Below are 18075 nucleotides of genomic sequence, written 5' to 3' on the forward strand. Positions count from 1 at the left end.
TTTGTGTGATTTTGTTGTCGGCACATTCAACTATATAAAGAAAAAAGTATTTAATAAGATTATTTCATTCATTCAGATCTAGGATGTGTTATTTTAGTGTTCCTTTATTTTTTTGAGCAGTGTAAATATATATATATATATATATATATATATAACTAAATGATATAGTCCCCGAGCCAGATTAATATATATTGATGATATGGTCCTTTGAGCCGGATGCTTATCTATATACAATGATAAGGTCCTTTGAGACAGATGTATATTTTCCTAACAGAACGGTCAAGATCTAGAGTAATAAAACCACAGACCTTTGCTTTATATACACAATCAGGCCACCGCCACCCATTTTACCAGTGGTTTAAATGCGACTTTCCTCATGCTGTATGTTCAAAAGGAGTTGGTAGGAGACAGACTTGATATGAAGCTGACCTTTGACCTCAGGCTGTCTGTAATCTCATTCTATATGAAGTATAGATATATGGTGAAGCTATTCAGCAACTGATGATCACAGGCCACTGACACCCATTTTACTAGGATGTAAAATATCATACTCCTTGTCTTTTATGTTCAACAGCTCACCAATCACGTCTAACAACAGAATACACCACAGGTCAAAGTAACAAAGAAGCAAATTTACAGTCCAGAAGGGTCTTGTTACACCAGAGCTCAACAAACGGAAAAATACTCGTCCCTGGGTGGGCTTGAACCACCAACCTTTAGATTAACAGTCTAACGCGCTAACCAATTGCGCCACAGAGACTGAGCTGTTAACGAAGGACACCGGTGGAATCAGGACCACGTTCATTTTGTGGAAATCACTCCACAAGTACCTGGTTGCAAACATTCTACTACCTTCTCCAGAGATAAAAATATTCAGCTTCCAGTCAAATTGTATGGCAAAACAGAGAGGGGTAACGTCAACATCTGAACAGCGTATAATACGTAGCTTATCTCAAAGACGGAAGTAAAAAAAATAATATTAAAACGTTCACCTCCCCGTCGGGGAATTGAACCCCGGTCTCCCGCGCGGGAGCCGAGGATTCTTTAGCTAAAGTGCCCTAAAGCGTTTCCCATTCATTCCCTATGGTAGTGCTAAACCACTACGGATGCAATATATGTATGGCCACGTATGCCCTCCGAGGCGCTGTGGCAGGTTTTACGCAAGAGGTGGCGAAGATAATAGCCGAATTACAACGAACCACAACAAACACCCGGGAACAACTCATCTGAGCCTTATTTACTTTTTCTGATTGGTGAATTTCTTTTACATTTCAGCATTTGATCCGAGCATTTTACGTTTTGTTACATTAGCGGTTTTAGCTACGTCAGACACACAACAGCTTCTAATTCGTAAGGACTGCCAAAGGTAAGTCGTGTTTTTACATACAAAATATGAGTTCTTTATCATCGATTGTCTTTTTTTTATTTGTCTTCGGATCTTTTTAATAATGCAATAATAGTAAATACAGCGGATATTCAGAGTAATTTTTGTTAGAACGTAATCTGAATGAAACGTGGACTTGTGGAAACTATACGTTTCTCATATATATTTGTAAGTATTATAGTATTATAGCGCGATCTAAATAAACAAGTATTCTATGTTTTCACGAATTATACAATGTGAATGCATTCATAATAAGTCACTTAAATGATGTAGCTATTTCTGTATAGATATTACAGAATAGTCTGAAAGCTATAGTTCATAATAAAGTTAATTACAAGATTGTTAATTGTTAATTACTATTGCAAGTGTTGTCCAGTGTATATGTGGGGAGGGGTATTGGTTTGTCCAGATGAGGTTGTGTATATTTGGGGATTGGTTATAGATCTGTATAGTTGAAGGTTGTGTGTGTATATTATACATTGTACTGTATAATTAGTACATTAGCCTGAAAGGTATCATTAAAAATAATTAAATAATTAATTTTGTTTACTCTTTGCTTCATCATTTAGATTAACATGTCACACAGGCCTTCGGTGTTTTTCCCTGGCAAGGTCCAAGTTACCCCTTTCGGAGGCGCGTTAGGTTACCTTCTACAAGTCCCCTCTGATGCCGCCAAGAAGATCAAAGACAACCCTTCTATGCAGGACAAGTCTGCTCCTCTGAAGGAAGAGGTTGTCAGGAAGAATTGCCATCAGCGTTGTCTTACAAAGAGGGGGGATGTGTCAGATAAAGCTGAGGTGTTGGGGGAGTACATACAGTTTGGGAAGTACAGAGGCAAGTCCTTCAGGTGGCTGCTGGAAAATGATGTTGGATACACTATGTACCTCATCAAAAATTTGGAAAAAGAAAAAGAGGCAGGCCATTTTCAGTACAGAGGAGCAGCAAAATCAGTTTGCAGTCCTTTTTGGAATATGCCATGAGCTTCAAAGATATTGAGGAGCTTTCAAAGTTTGAGTCTCACAAAACGAATTCTCCTGCTGTGACCTCAGATTGTGACACTCTGGTTGGCTTTGGTAATCGGGCCAAAAGTACATGGGGAGAAATATGGGAGAGCAGAGCTGCTGGGTACGCTTTCTTCATTATGTCAAGGAAATGTGGTACAGGTTCAAAAAATGCACAAACTGCAGCAGTACCTGCTAATGAAAAAAGAGTCATTGCCATCAACCGTTGCATCACCAGCCTCTACTGCAACTCCTTACTCCCAAGGTATGTCAAAAGTAAACACAAATCATCTGAAAAAATATTGCTTGTGGCATCATATATCTTTTTTGGTTTTCATTATGTTTTATTGCATAGCAATGGATGAATGAAGTTTTCCTGGAGAAAGCTATACTGAGTATTTCACCTTCCAAAATCCAGACCATGCTCTGAGTTAAACATGTTTTCTATGTATTTTTTAAACACATAACCATTTTACTGAGTTTCCATTTGAGTTAGGAATGTAAGGATTATTCAACAAATAGTTGTGCTACATTTGTGAGGAATTATGTGTCACTTATTTTCTAGCTATTTTGACAACTACATTAACTATTGTGTATCGTTGCTACTTTAGGCAAATTACTTCAAATCTACTCATTGTAAACTGTAATGTAACTGCTTGCAACCAAGATCATGTGTGTGTATGTTAAACTTTATTTCAGATTCACCAGCATCAGCAGCTGTAGGAGCACCATCTGTGTCTACTGGCAGAGGTTTTTCTCCATCAGTTTGGCAGGACTATTCACTGAATTATTCTGCCTAACAATATACCTTGGTTATTATTTTGGCCTTGTTCTGGCTTTGTTCTGGCTATGTTCTGGCCATGTTCCTAATTGTTATTTTGCTTGTGTTCTACTAACAAAATCAAAAGGACATGTTCATGACAACATGTCCATCAAAACCTCCGTCTCCATGAGGGTAAGTGTTCATTTGAGTTCCCTTTTTGCATGTCCTCTGAATTTCTGTGCATGTGCATGTATGATATATTTAGTCTACAAGGTCATTCAATTGTGTATTTGTGAAATAAGTGTACTATAAGTAAGTAATCACTGTAGTCTACATGTTGATTTTTTACCTTTTGGTATTTGTGATTCCAGCACCAACACACCCTGCACGTCAGCCTGGGCCGCCAGCACCAACACGCCCTGCATCTCAGCCTGTGCCACCAGCATCAACACGCCCTGCATCTCAGCCTGTGCCACCAGCATCAACACGCCCTGCATCTCAGCCTGTGCCACCAGCATCAACACGCCCTGCATCTCAGCCTGTGCCACCAGCATCAACACGCCCTGCATCTCAGCCTGTGCCGCCAGCATCAACACGCCCTGGATTTCCACCCTCACTTCCACTGCCCAGATATGACCAAGAAATGATTCACTGGAACTGCTCTCAACAGCAAAAGGTATGGATGAAGATGGAGCTGGAAGCCATGGGACTGGGCCGGGAAGTCCACCTGTGAGGCACCTTACTAACTCTGTCTCTTTGTGGCGTCTACCACCTCAGCCTGAGCTCATTGAGACTGCCTGTGGGCTTCCATCCCCCAAATATTTCCAGCTACATCCATTCTTCATCTGGAAACCAGAGAATGACAGCATCATGGGAAGGCTGAGAAACAATTATGTTCTCCCATGTCTTCACAGTTGTTCTCGACCACAGATAACTTCATCAGGTGTAGGAAGGCCTCGAGTGGTTGTTGGCATTGTCAATCAATATTACTTGTTTGCATCTCGGCTTTGCTGCAAAGCATGCAAAAGGAATTGGTTTGCTGACAATCCTCTGTGGCTGGCAAAGCTCCCTAAAAGGTATACCAACATGTTGCCAGCCCTCCCTTACCTACAAGAAGCGATCTGTAAATCTGTGGTAGATGAATTAAGACGCACTGGCCAATCAGCTGATGGAGATGATGCACCTAAAGTATGAAAGAGCAAACCTGGCCTACCTGCTAAGTGTGCAGAACATCAAGGATGCTGAGGCAGGGTTGTATGGTCAGAGCACCATCAGCAAATACCTGAGGAGGGACAGTACACCTGCTGCATTTGGGGGGTATGAAGACACAGACGGCTGGTGTGGAATGTCTGTGTCGTCATATTACCTTACAGACTGTCTTCTGCAGGAGTTTCAGAGGCAGGAGCCATCAATCACGCAGCTCTTACAGGGCACATTTGGACAGGTGTTGAGATCCGACCACACCCGGAAGATTGCCAGGAAAGTCACTCTTACATCAGGCACAATGTCATCTTATGCTGTGATGAACGAGAACTGGATGATCATCTCTTGGGTGATGGTGCAGTCCGAGAGTGAAAGGTCTTTGGAGCCCATGTATGAAGGTCTGGCCACACGCTACACTGCTGCTGGAATTGAAAAGGCCAATTACCATTGGGTGGACAGGTATTTATTATATAATTTGTTTAACAATTGTATAAGCCTTTTCAGCTTACATATGTTATTTAATGATATTAATAATTTCATTTAAATCTCAAATAGTGAAGAAAATTCATTATATATTTAATCATGTAACTTTTTTTTAATCCTCTTCTATTTCTGGACATTGTTATGTTTCTTTGTACATAGAGACTGCTGTGCAGCCTTCAGGGTCAGAATTCTCATCCAGCTGAGCACCTTTTGAGGGAAGCCTGGAGGACTACAGAGGCTACTGTTGCAGAGGTGACATCCGGGGACTTGACCAACATCTGTGCTTCGAGGTCAAAGTTTAATGAGTTCATCTCTGTAAAGCTGGACTTGTTCCACTGTATGAGACGATTCTGCCGGGAGTGTGTCTCAGAGCATCATTCCTTATACAGCTCTTTCTGTCAGTTCCTCTCGGCTGCCTTCACAATTGTGGATCAGCAGGATCTGAAGAGACTGAAGGAGGCCTATGTCTTCTGTGGGATCGTGCCAGCAAATCCAACAAAGCAGCATATCCGGGAGCACTGCAGGACAAAGATCCCTCAGCCACGAGAGCTTGTGAAGAGAGTGGAAGAAGTTCTCCTTCACTTCCACCTGTTAAAAGATGTAAATGACATCCCTCTCTTCAAACCGTCCATGCTGAAAGCCTGGAGGATCCAGCGAGTCCACATGCTGAGGGGCTGTCTCAGTGACCCAGAACGGGAGGATGGGATTCTGTACAGATACGGTGGCACGCTGCAACTCAACCATGTCCAGGGTGAAGGGGCATCTGTGCCCGTGTGGATTCCAATCAGAGGCACTTCACAGCAAGAGGGCTACCACTTCCACCAGGCTCAGTGGGTGACTGGGAACAAAGTCTCCCCAGAGTTATTTCAGGCCCAGGGTATGACTGGTGTGGCACGCTGGAATTTCCAGAGATTGGTGGATCTCAAACAGCCGGGTGTGGTTTTTGCCTGCAGTGTTTGACCCACTACTGATCACAGACTTGAACATGGCCTCTGTGAATGTGGACGGGGAGCGCCAAATATCCAGCACTACAAGTCTCCAACAGGGACACGGGAGAGAGGTTTGGACTCGAGTACGTTGAGCAAGGGTGCCGTGCTGTTCCTCTCGACTGGGAAAAGCACAGATCTCAGAAGAGGACAGACATGTCCGTATTCCTGACCCCTCTCCCTGTTGAGAAATGTCAACCCTCAGCAACACAGCTGCCGCCGACTGTCAGATTTCCTGATTCTGCAGCTCCTGCTACTGAGGCTTTAAAGAGAGAAAGCACTGAGGAGCCCCAGATGGACATAGGTAATTCAGAATAATACCACAAACATAGGCATATCTCTCTCACACTAACTCAGTCACACGCACCTAAATATGCTTGCAGACACATGCATTCTGCATAATTACTTTCACTGAAGAACTGTTCCTCTCTTTCAGATCTGCCCTGCACACCTCCACTGCCTATGACCGCCTCACCAAGAAGTGCACGCACGGGGCCTATCAAGACTGGTGGCCGGGTCTTTGTGTTGGACCACAATCGGTGGCCTGGCCCAATGAGGGTGGCTATGGATGGTCTGCTTGCCAGGCATCATGGACAGAAGGACATGCTGAAACTGGTGGACTTTGACTATGCTTCCATGGTGCAAAGTTCATGTGCAGACCCCAACAGCCTGCTTCACCCAACCACCAAACACCACATTGGAAGGTATATTAAACACCTGGCCAAATTAAAAAACACCAGTTCCTCCCTTAACACCAGTCCTGAAAAGCTCTTGGAGACCCAACAACTGTGGCAGCACTTAACCATGGGTAGTGACACAACCTGTGTCCCTGTAACAGCACTCCCACCTGCAGTTGTGAACCCACCCGCACTGCCCACACAAAATGCTCCTTTACTGAAGCTGCCATAGAGAAAATTGTTTTGGGACTGATGGAAAAGCAGCAACAGTCAGAGCAACAACAGCAGCAAAAGAAAAAAATGACAAAAACCTGCCTTTCATGTGGCCAACCCAAGTCCCGTTACATGAATGATGGCTCCTCAATTCATTATTTTTATCAGAGTGGGCATGTTAGGTACTTCTACTGCTCCACAAAGTATTTAAAACATATGGAGCAGAGGGCCTCACAAACCCAAAATGTCTTTTTGAGGATTTCATGTCAACACCCTTCTTTCAACAAGAACTTGAATCCATAAAAACAGAAAGTGGAACAACAGAAGGACAAACAAAAGAGGAAGTCAGCAGATGTGGTACCCTCTGGCCGTTTGTGCAGGTTCTGCCATTTGGAACTAAAACAGGGCCCTAATAGTCCTCACATTCACACAGGGTTCCCGGAGTGGCAGGGAAATATATTTATTGTCCTGCCAAGCTGTTCTCCCTCTACCAGGCCAAGGGTATGGAGAAAGAAATGACCTGGAAGGAGTTCCAGGCATCTGCTTTTTATCATGATGAAAAGAAAAGATGGATGGATGAAAAGAGGAAATGTTGATTTACACACACACACACGCATCCACACACACACACACACACACAAACAAACAAAATGGCCATAATCTTTTAATAAAACAATTTTGAAGTTCAATACAATTCTCTTGCCTTTAATTCATGTTTACATATTGAACATACTGTACATGAAGTCAGACAGGGTTGCTTATAATTACATTGTGGCACAAGGTACATGAAAAATCAACTGACAGAAAAGTTTGGTTTGTGTAACCCTAAATCTAAGTTAAGATTGGCAAGGAGGTCAAAGGCTGGTCTGTGCATTCAAGTCGACTGCAGGGCTGAAGAAGGTTTTTACCAGGTCATCGGATGAAGTACTTTTGTTTCCTCAACAGGTAGGGCTGATAAGTAAGAATAATCCACTGCAATCTTTAACTGAAGAGGAAAATCTTATGGTAGAATATGTGCAGTACATAAATGTGTTAATTATTTTGAAAGGTGTTATCTTTAAATTAATTTCACATCAGCATAAATGAATGAAGTAATTTGGTCTTTAAAATAACACTTTCACAAAAGCAGAAAATCCCATTACAAAATACTATTATTTTAATACACTGGATATAAACTAGTACACCTGAAATAAGATGGGGAATGTATAATATTTTGAATACATTTGGAGTATATTATCAATGTTCTGAAATATTATTCATCAATCATATGTTATCAGTATACAAAAAATAGCAAGTAAAAGTGGGTCTATATTAAAACACTGAATTATACTTATACTAAATAGTATAGTAAATATAACTATTTAGTGTACAAAGGTACAATATAAACGTTCCAAGTAATACACTTCAAGTACACTGTGTTTTGGGCTTGGGAAAATACACTGCATGATCAAATAAAACCAATAGTGACAAAATCTAATTATAATCTATCATTCAATTCCCCAATACATGGGGAAAAAAATATCAGAATACAGTTTCCTTGTTTAGAATTGAACCCCCAATAAAAGCGTTTCAAGAAAAAGGCAGCCCTGAAAAAAAATAAAAAGAGCCCTAAAGCGTTTCCCATTCATTCTCTATGGTAGTCCTAAACCACTACGGATGTAATATATTTTCGGCCACACACTGATTCAGTGGCGCTGTTTCGACAAAACGGCTGTTACAGCTATACGCGACTGGCCCCCGCGTGACAGGCGGGGATACTGACCACTATACTAACGAGGACTGAATGTGTACAACAATTCAGCATATACACATCAGCTCCCCCAACAGCAACCCACGTTCAAATATCAGTTAACACAACAGCAACCCACGTTCAATGTTCGTCCATTTTAGTACACATATAGAACACGCTTACACACATAGAACACGGTTATTTCAATATTTAAATATCCGAACGGACCTTAGTATTCCATTACTTGTGTGCGTCTTCATTTTTGTTAAAATTTTATTGGGGGGTGGGCCTATTTTAACAATTAAAAAGTTTTTTTCTAAATTAAGTTATCATTGAGACATTATTACATACAGGGATATACCATGACAATTGAAATTCTTCATTTAATAAAATAACAAACTATTAAATGAAGTTTTTATGACAGTACATTGAGCTAGCGCATTTAGCCCACCAGTCAGACCTGACAACCTATTTTCTCCACTTCAAATAGCAATTACAATCGCGCACATAACAGAGGTTCCAGAAGACCTGACACAGAGTAATGCAGAACACTCACGAGAAAAGTATTTTGAAACCGAATCCATCAATCATGGCGAAAATCAGACTTCTCTTTCACCTTTGCTGTTAGCCAAAAACTACCGGAGAATTACAGCCTGTCCATTGTGGTAGCCTACCTCTGCCTTTGGCATTTGTGACATTCTGATTGGTCAAGTTAGTTTTTTTTTTATACGTTTTTTGAATGTCGACTATGCAGATATCAGAAAAAATTCCTGTCGGAAAAGTATAATATTTTAAAATGCCCATCCCTAACAAACACACACACACAAACACAATACCAACATTTACCTACAAACAAGTCCTGCGCCCACTTTGAACACACATCCAATGAGACAAAATACACTCATTTGAATTTTTTTGAATTTTCTCAAAGTTATACAAGGTCATATACAAAGATGTATCTTCATGTGGTTGCTGAAAATGTGAAAAAGATCTAGCAGTCTAACAAAAGAGTGGATAATAGATTCTGAATTTATTGTTCCTCAAACCTGATTAATATATATATATATATATATATATATATATATATATATATATACACTGCTCAAAAAAATAAAGGGAACACTTAAACAACACAATGTGGGGGTTGTGCTTACAGCTCAACACCATGCAGGACGTTCGCATTTGCCAGAGAACACCAAGATTGGCAAATTCGCCACTGGCGCCCTGTACTCTTCACAGATGAAAGCAGGTTCACACTGAGCACATGTGACAGAAGTGACAGAGTCTGGAGACGCCGTGGAGAACGTTCTGCTGCATGCAACATCCTCCAGCATGACCGGTTTGGCGGTGGGTCAGTCATGGTATGGGGTGGCATTTCTTTGGGGGCCGCACAGCCCTCCATGTGCTCGCCAGAGATAGCCTGACTGCCATTAGGTACCGAGATGAGATCCTCAGACCCCTTGTGAGACCATATGCTGGTGCGGTTGGCCCTGGGTTCCTCCTAGTGCAAGACAATGCTAGACCTCATGTGGCTGGAGTGTGTCAGCAGTTCCTGCAAGATAATAATAATTGGTCATTTAGCAGACGCTCTTATCCAGAGCGACTTACAGGAGCAATTAGGGTTAAGTGCCTTGCTCAAGGGCACATCGACAGATTTTTCAACTAGTCAGCTCGGGGATTAGAACCAGCAACCTTTCGGTTACTGGCACAACGCTCTTAACCACTAAGCTACCTGCCGCCATTGATGCTATGGACTGGCCCGCCCGTTCCCCAGACCTGAATCCAATTGAGCACATCTGGGACATCATGTCTCGCTCCATCCACCAACGCCACGTTGCACCACAGACTGTCCAGGAGTTGGCGGATGCTTTAGTCCAGGTCTGGGAGGAGATCCCTCAGGAGACCATCCGCCACCTCATCAGGAGCATGCCCAGGCGTTGTAGGGAGGTCATACAGGCACGTGGAGGCCACACACACTACTGAGCCTCATTTTGACTTGTTTTAAGGACATTACATCAAAGTTGGATCAACCTGTAGTGTGGTTTTCCACTTTAATTTTGAGGGTGACTCCAAATCCAGACCTCCATGGGTTGATAAATTTGATTTCCATTGATTATTTTTGTGTGATTTTGTTGTCAGCACATTCAACTATATAAAGAAAAAAGTATTTAATAAGATTATTTCATTCATTCAGATCTAGGATGTGTTATTTTAGTGTTCCCTTTATTTTTTTGAGCAGTGTAAATATATATATATATATATATATATATATATATATAACTAAATGATATAGTCCGCCGAGCCAGATTAATATATATTGATGATATGGTCCTTTGAGCCGGATGCTTATCTATATACAATGATAAGGTCCTTTGAGACAGATGTATATTTTCCTAACAGAACGGTCAAGATCTAGAGTAATAAAACCACAGACCTTTGCTTTATATACACAATCAGGCCACCGCCACCCATTTTACCAGTGGTTTAAATGCGACTTTCCTCATGCTGTATGTTCAAAAGGAGTTGGTAGGAGACAGACTTGATATGAAGCTGACCTTTGACCTCAGGCTGTCTGTAATCTCATTCTATATGAAGTATAGATATATGGTGAAGCTATTCAGCAACTGATGATCACAGGCCACTGACACCCATTTTACTAGGATGTAAAATATCATACTCCTTGTCTTTTATGTTCAACAGCTCACCAATCACGTCTAACAACAGAATACACCACAGGTCAAAGTAACAAAGAAGCAAATTTACAGTCCAGAAGGGTCTTGTTACACCAGAGCTCAACAAACGGAAAAATACTCGTCCCTGGGTGGGCTTGAACCACCAACCTTTAGATTAACAGTCTAACGCGCTAACCAATTGCGCCACAGAGACTGAGCTGTTAACGAAGGACACCGGTGGAATCAGGACCACGTTCATTTTGTGGAAATCACTCCACAAGTACCTGGTTGCAAACATTCTACTACCTTCTCCAGAGATAAAAATATTCAGCTTCCAGTCAAATTGTATGGCAAAACAGAGAGGGGTAACGTCAACATCTGAACAGCGTATAATACGTAGCTTATCTCAAAGACGGAAGTAAAAAAAATAATATTAAAACGTTCACCTCCCCGTCGGGGAATTGAACCCCGGTCTCCCGCGTGACAGGCGGGGATACTGACCACTATACTAACGAGGACTGAATGTGTACAACAATTCAGCATATACACATCAGCTCCCCCAACAGCAACCCACGTTCAAATATCAGTTAACACAACAGCAACCCACGTTCAATGTTCGTCCATTTTAGTACACATATAGAACACGCTTACACACATAGAACACGGTTATTTCAATATTTAAATATCCGAACGGACCTTAGTATTCCATTACTTGTGTGCGTCTTCATTTTTGTTAAAATTTTATTGGGGGGTGGGCCTATTTTAACAATTAAAAAGTTTTTTTCTAAATTAAGTTATCATTGAGACATTATTACATACAGGGATATACCATGACAATTGAAATTCTTCATTTAATAAAATAACAAACTATTAAATGAAGTTTTTATGACAGTACATTGAGCTAGCGCATTTAGCCCACCAGTCAGACCTGACAACCTATTTTCTCCACTTCAAATAGCAATTACAATCGCGCACATAACAGAGGTTCCAGAAGACCTGACACAGAGTAATGCAGAACACTCACGAGAAAAGTATTTTGAAACCGAATCCATCAATCATGGCGAAAATCAGACTTCTCTTTCACCTTTGCTGTTAGCCAAAAACTACCGGAGAATTACAGCCTGTCCATTGTGGTAGCCTACCTCTGCCTTTGGCATTTGTGACATTCTGATTGGTCAAGTTAGTTTTTTTTTTATACGTTTTTTGAATGTCGACTATGCAGATATCAGAAAAAATTCCTGTCGGAAAAGTATAATATTTTAAAATGCCCATCCCTAACAAACACACACACACAAACACAATACCAACATTTACCTACAAACAAGTCCTGCGCCCACTTTGAACACACATCCAATGAGACAAAATACACTCATTTGAATTTTTTTGAATTTTCTCAAAGTTATACAAGGTCATATACAAAGATGTATCTTCATGTGGTTGCTGAAAATGTGAAAAAGATCTAGCAGTCTAACAAAAGAGTGGATAATAGATTCTGAATTTATTGTTCCTCAAACCTGATTAATATATTATATATATATATATATATATATATATATATATATATATATATACACTGCTCAAAAAAATAAAGGGAACACTTAAACAACACAATGTGGGGGTTGTGCTTACAGCTCAACACCATGCAGGACGTTTCGCATTTGCCAGAGAACACCAAGATTGGCAAATTCGCCACTGGCGCCCTGTACTCTTCACAGATGAAAGCAGGTTCACACTGAGCACATGTGACAGAAGTGACAGAGTCTGGAGACGCCGTGGAGAACGTTCTGCTGCATGCAACATCCTCCAGCATGACCGGTTTGGCGGTGGGTCAGTCATGGTATGGGGTGGCATTTCTTTGGGGGGCCGCACAGCCCTCCATGTGCTCGCCAGAGATAGCCTGACTGCCATTAGGTACCGAGATGAGATCCTCAGACCCCTTGTGAGACCATATGCTGGTGCGGTTGGCCCTGGGTTCCTCCTAGTGCAAGACAATGCTAGACCTCATGTGGCTGGAGTGTGTCAGCAGTTCCTGCAAGATAATAATAATTGGTCATTTAGCAGACGCTCTTATCCAGAGCGACTTACAGGAGCAATTAGGGTTAAGTGCCTTGCTCAAGGGCACATCGACAGATTTTTCACCTAGTCAGCTCGGGGATTAGAACCAGCAACCTTTCGGTTACTGGCACAACGCTCTTAACCACTAAGCTACCTGCCGCCATTGATGCTATGGACTGGCCCGCCCGTTCCCCAGACCTGAATCCAATTGAGCACATCTGGGACATCATGTCTCGCTCCATCCACCAACGCCACGTTGCACCACAGACTGTCCAGGAGTTGGCGGATGCTTTAGTCCAGGTCTGGGAGGAGATCCCTCAGGAGACCATCCGCCACCTCATCAGGAGCATGCCCAGGCGTTGTAGGGAGGTCATACAGGCACGTGGAGGCCACACACACTACTGAGCCTCATTTTGACTTGTTTTAAGGACATTACATCAAAGTTGGATCAACCTGTAGTGTGGTTTTCCACTTTAATTTTGAGGGTGACTCCAAATCCAGACCTCCATGGGTTGATAAATTTGATTTCCATTGATTATTTTTGTGTGATTTTGTTGTCAGCACATTCAACTATATAAAGAAAAAAGTATTTAATAAGATTATTTCATTCATTCAGATCTAGGATGTGTTATTTTAGTGTTCCCTTTATTTTTTTGAGCAGTGTAATTTATATAAATATATATATATATATATATATAACTAAATGATATAGTCCCCGAGCCAGATTAATATATATTGATGATATGGTCCTTTGAGCCGGATGCTTATCTATATACAATGATAAGGTCCTTTGAGACAGATGTATATTTTCCTAACAGAACGGTCAAGATCTAGAGTAATAAAACCACAGACCTTTGCTTTATATACACAATCAGGCCACCGCCACCCATTTTACCAGTGGTTTAAATGCGACTTTCCTCATGCTGTATGTTCAAAAGGAGTTGGTAGGAGACAGACTTGATATGAAGCTGACCTTTGACCTCAGGCTGTCTGTAATCTCATTCTATATGAAGTATAGATATATGGTGAAGCTATTCAGCAACTGATGATCACAGGCCACTGACACCCATTTTACTAGGATGTAAAATATCATACTCCTTGTCTTTTATGTTCAACAACTCACCAATCACGTCTAACAACAGAATACACCACAGGTCAAAGTAACAAAGAAGCAAATTTACAGTCCAGAAGGGTCTTGTTACACCAGAGCTCAACAAACGGAAAAATACTCGTCCCTGGGTGGGCTTGAACCACCAACCTTTAGATTAACAGTCTAACGCGCTAACCAATTGCGCCACAGAGACTGAGCTGTTAACGAAGGACACCGGTGGAATCATGACCACGTTCATTTTGTGGAAATCACTCCACAAGTACCTGGTTGCAAACATTCTACTACCTTATCCAGAGATAAAAAATATTCAGCTTCCAGTCAAATTGTATGGCAAAACAGAGAGGGGTAACGTCAACATCTGAACAGCGTATAATACGTAGCTTATCTCAAAGACGGAAGTAAAAAAAAAAATATTAAAACGTTCACCTCCCCGTCGGGGAATTGAACCCCGGTCTCCCCGCGTGACAGGCGGGGATACTGACCACTATACTAACGAGGACTGAATGTGTACAACAATTCAGCATATACACATCAGCTCCCCCAACAGCAACCCACGTTCAAATATCAGTTAACACAACAGCAACCCACGTTCAATGTTCGTCCATTTTAGTACACATATAGAACACGCTTACACACATAGAACACGGTTATTTCAATATTTAAATATCCGAACGGACCTTAGTATTCCATTACTTGTGTGCGTCTTCATTTTTGTTAAAATTTTATTGGGGGGGTGGGCCTATTTTAACAATTAAAAAGTTTTTTTCTAAATTAAGTTATCATTGAGACATTATTACATACAGGGATATACCATGACAATTGAAATTCTTCATTTAATAAAATAACAAACTATTAAATGAAGTTTTTATGACAGTACATTGAGCTAGCGCATTTAGCCCACCAGTCAGACCTGACAACCTATTTTCTCCACTTCAAATAGCAATTACAATCGCGCACATAACAGAGGTTCCAGAAGACCTGACACAGAGTAATGCAGAACACTCACGAGAAAAGTATTTTGAAACCGAATCCATCAATCATGGCGAAAATCAGACTTCTCTTTCACCTTTGCTGTTAGCCAAAAACTACCGGAGAATTACAGCCTGTCCATTGTGGTAGCCTACCTCTGCCTTTGGCATTTGTGACATTCTGATTGGTCAAGTTAGTTTTTTTTTATACGTTTTTTGAATGTCGACTATGCAGATATCAGAAAAAATTCCTGTCGGAAAAGTATAATATTTTAAAATGCCCATCCCTAACAAACACACACACACAAACACAATACCAACATTTACCTACAAACAAGTCCTGCGCCCACTTTGAACACACATCCAATGAGACAAAATACACTCATTTGAATTTTTTTGAATTTTCTCAAAGTTATACAAGGTCATATACAAAGATGTATCTTCATGTGGTTGCTGAAAATGTGAAAAAGATCTAGCAGTCTAACAAAAGAGTGGATAATAGATTCTGAATTTATTGTTCCTCAAACCTGATTAATATATTATATATATATATATATATATATATATATATATATATATATATATACACTGCTCAAAAAAATAAAGGGAACACTTAAACAACACAATGTGGGGGTTGTGCTTACAGCTCAACACCATGCAGGACGTTTCGCATTTGCCAGAGAACACCAAGATTGGCAAATTCGCCACTGGCGCCCTGTACTCTTCACAGATGAAAGCAGGTTCACACTGAGCACATGTGACAGAAGTGACAGAGTCTGGAGACGCCGTGGAGAACGTTCTGCTGCATGCAACATCCTCCAGCATGACCGGTTTGGCGGTGGGTCAGTCATGGTATGGGGTGGCATTTCTTTGGGGGGGCCGCACAGCCCTCCATGTGCTCGCCAGAGATAGCCTGACTGCCATTAGGTACCGAGATGAGATCCTCAGACCCCTTGTGAGACCATATGCTGGTGCGGTTGGCCCTGGGTTCCTCCTAGTGCAAGACAATGCTAGACCTCATGTGGCTGGAGTGTGTCAGCAGTTCCTGCAAGATAATAATAATTGGTCATTTAGCAGACGCTCTTATCCAGAGCGACTTACAGGAGCAATTAGGGTTAAGTGCCTTGCTCAAGGGCACATCGACAGATTTTTCAACTAGTCAGCTCGGGGATTAGAACCAGCAACCTTTCGGTTACTGGCACAACGCTCTTAACCACTAAGCTACCTGCCGCCATTGATGCTATGGACTGGCCCGCCCGTTCCCCAGACCTGAATCCAATTGAGCACATCTGGGACATCATGTCTCGCTCCATCCACCAACGCCACGTTGCACCACAGACTGTCCAGGAGTTGGCGGATGCTTTAGTCCAGGTCTGGGAGGAGATCCCTCAGGAGACCATCCGCCACCTCATCAGGAGCATGCCCAGGCGTTGTAGGGAGGTCATACAGGCACGTGGAGGCCACACACACTACTGAGCCTCATTTTGACTTGTTTTAAGGACATTACATCAAAGTTGGATCAACCTGTAGTGTGGTTTTCCACTTTAATTTTGAGGGTGACTCCAAATCCAGACCTCCATGGGTTGATAAATTTGATTTCCATTGATTATTTTTGTGTGATTTTGTTGTCAGCACATTCAACTATATAAAGAAAAAAGTATTTAATAAGATTATTTCATTCATTCAGATCTAGGATGTGTTATTTTAGTGTTCCCTTTATTTTTTTGAGCAGTGTAAATATATATATATATATATATATATATATATAACTAAATGATATAGTCCGCCGAGCCAGATTAATATATATTGATGATATGGTCCTTTGAGCCGGATGCTTATCTATATACAATGATAAGGTCCTTTGAGACAGGTGTATATTTTCCTAACAGAACGGTCAAGATCTAGAGTAATAAAACCACAGACCTTTGCTTTATATACACAATCAGGCCACCGCCACCCATTTTACCAGTGGTTTAAATGCGACTGTCCTCATGCTGTATGTTCAAATGGAGTTGGTAGGAGACAGACTTGATATGAAGCTGACCTTTGACCTCAGGCTGTCTGTAATCTCATTCTATATGAAGTATAGATATATGGTGAAGCTATTCAGCAACTGATGATCACAGGCCACTGACACCCATTTTACTAGGATGTAAAATATCATACTCCTTGTCTTTTATGTTCAACAGCTCACCAATCACGTCTAACAACAGAATACACCACAGGTCAAAGTAACAAAGAAGCAAATTTACAGTCCAGAAGGGTCTTGTTACACCAGAGCTCAACAAACGGAAAAATACTCGTCCCTGGGTGGGCTTGAACCACCAACCTTTAGATTAACAGTCTAACGCGCTAACCAATTGGGCCACAGAGACTGAGCTGTTAACGAAGGACACCGGTGGAATCAGGACCACGTTCATTTTGTGGAAATCACTCCACAAGTACCTGGTTGCAAACATTCTACTACCTTATCCAGAGATAAAAATATTCAGCTTCCAGTCAAATTGTATGGCAAAACAGAGAGGGGTAACGTCAACATCTGAACAGCGTATAATACGTAGTTTATCTCAAAGACGGAAGTAAAAAAAATAATATTAAAACGTTCACCTCCCCGTCGGGGAATTGAACCCCGGTCTCCCGCGTGACAGGCGGGGATAGGTCTTGTTTTGTACGCTTTGTACAAAATAATAAAATGCAGGACGACAGGATATTTATAAACGTACCTCTTTATTAACTAGCTATAACGTGCATGTCCATGTGTCTCTGGCCATGATCATCTTAGAATGACCTCACCACCTGGGTGGTCTTAACCAATCATTGCACAGTATGA

The 18075-nt window shown here is 41.4% G+C and overlaps 2 protein-coding genes and 6 non-coding genes across 8 annotated transcripts; 2 read left to right on the top strand and 6 right to left on the bottom strand.

The window, feature by feature from the left end:
• Positions 1-686: 686 nt before the first annotated feature.
• On the bottom strand, positions 687-760 carry trnan-guu. Its single transcript has one exon. It is a non-coding gene; the product is annotated as a tRNA-Asn (tRNA).
• A 1796-nt stretch (positions 761-2556) lies between these two features.
• On the top strand, positions 2557-3856 carry LOC121545576 (histidine-rich glycoprotein-like). Its single transcript, XM_041856217.2, has 4 exons — positions 2557-2650; positions 3085-3135; positions 3294-3340; positions 3520-3856. The coding sequence occupies exons 1-4, from the start codon at positions 2557-2559 to the stop codon at positions 3793-3795; spliced, it is 468 nt and encodes a 155-aa protein (XP_041712151.2). The 3' UTR covers positions 3796-3856.
• Positions 3857-5843: 1987 nt separating this feature from the next.
• Positions 5844-6729, top strand: LOC123490657. Its single transcript, XM_045220555.1, has 2 exons — positions 5844-6124; positions 6257-6729. The coding sequence occupies exons 1-2, from the start codon at positions 5977-5979 to the stop codon at positions 6727-6729; spliced, it is 621 nt and encodes a 206-aa protein (XP_045076490.1). The 5' UTR covers positions 5844-5976.
• Positions 6730-11251: 4522 nt separating this feature from the next.
• Positions 11252-11325, bottom strand: trnan-guu. Its single transcript has one exon. It is a non-coding gene; the product is annotated as a tRNA-Asn (tRNA).
• A 232-nt stretch (positions 11326-11557) lies between these two features.
• trnad-guc lies at positions 11558-11629 on the bottom strand. Its single transcript has one exon. It is a non-coding gene; the product is annotated as a tRNA-Asp (tRNA).
• Positions 11630-14396: 2767 nt separating this feature from the next.
• Positions 14397-14470, bottom strand: trnan-guu. Its single transcript has one exon. It is a non-coding gene; the product is annotated as a tRNA-Asn (tRNA).
• A 233-nt stretch (positions 14471-14703) lies between these two features.
• trnad-guc lies at positions 14704-14776 on the bottom strand. Its single transcript has one exon. It is a non-coding gene; the product is annotated as a tRNA-Asp (tRNA).
• A 2770-nt stretch (positions 14777-17546) lies between these two features.
• On the bottom strand, positions 17547-17620 carry trnan-guu. Its single transcript has one exon. It is a non-coding gene; the product is annotated as a tRNA-Asn (tRNA).
• Positions 17621-18075: the final 455 nt, after the last annotated feature.

Source organism: Coregonus clupeaformis, unplaced genomic scaffold (genome assembly GCF_020615455.1).
Source record: "Coregonus clupeaformis isolate EN_2021a unplaced genomic scaffold, ASM2061545v1 scaf4311, whole genome shotgun sequence".
In the NCBI taxonomy this organism is placed as follows: domain Eukaryota; kingdom Metazoa; phylum Chordata; class Actinopteri; order Salmoniformes; family Salmonidae; genus Coregonus; species Coregonus clupeaformis.

Bases quoted from the DNA above. Each gene is read 5' to 3' on its own strand.
- LOC121545576 (XM_041856217.2), top strand. From the start codon at position 2,557: ATGCACAAACTGCAGCAGTACCTGCTAATGAAAAAAGAGTCATTGCCA. The intron at 2,651-3,084 runs GTATGTCAAAAG...ACTTTATTTCAG, and splicing joins TGCAACTCCTTACTCCCAAG to ATTCACCAGCATCAGCAGCT. The intron at 3,136-3,293 runs GTTTTTCTCCAT...CAAAATCAAAAG, and splicing joins ATCTGTGTCTACTGGCAGAG to GACATGTTCATGACAACATG.
- LOC123490657 (XM_045220555.1), top strand. From the start codon at position 5,977: ATGTCCGTATTCCTGACCCCTCTCCCTGTTGAGAAATGTCAACCCTCA. The intron at 6,125-6,256 runs GTAATTCAGAAT...CCTCTCTTTCAG, and splicing joins GGAGCCCCAGATGGACATAG to ATCTGCCCTGCACACCTCCA.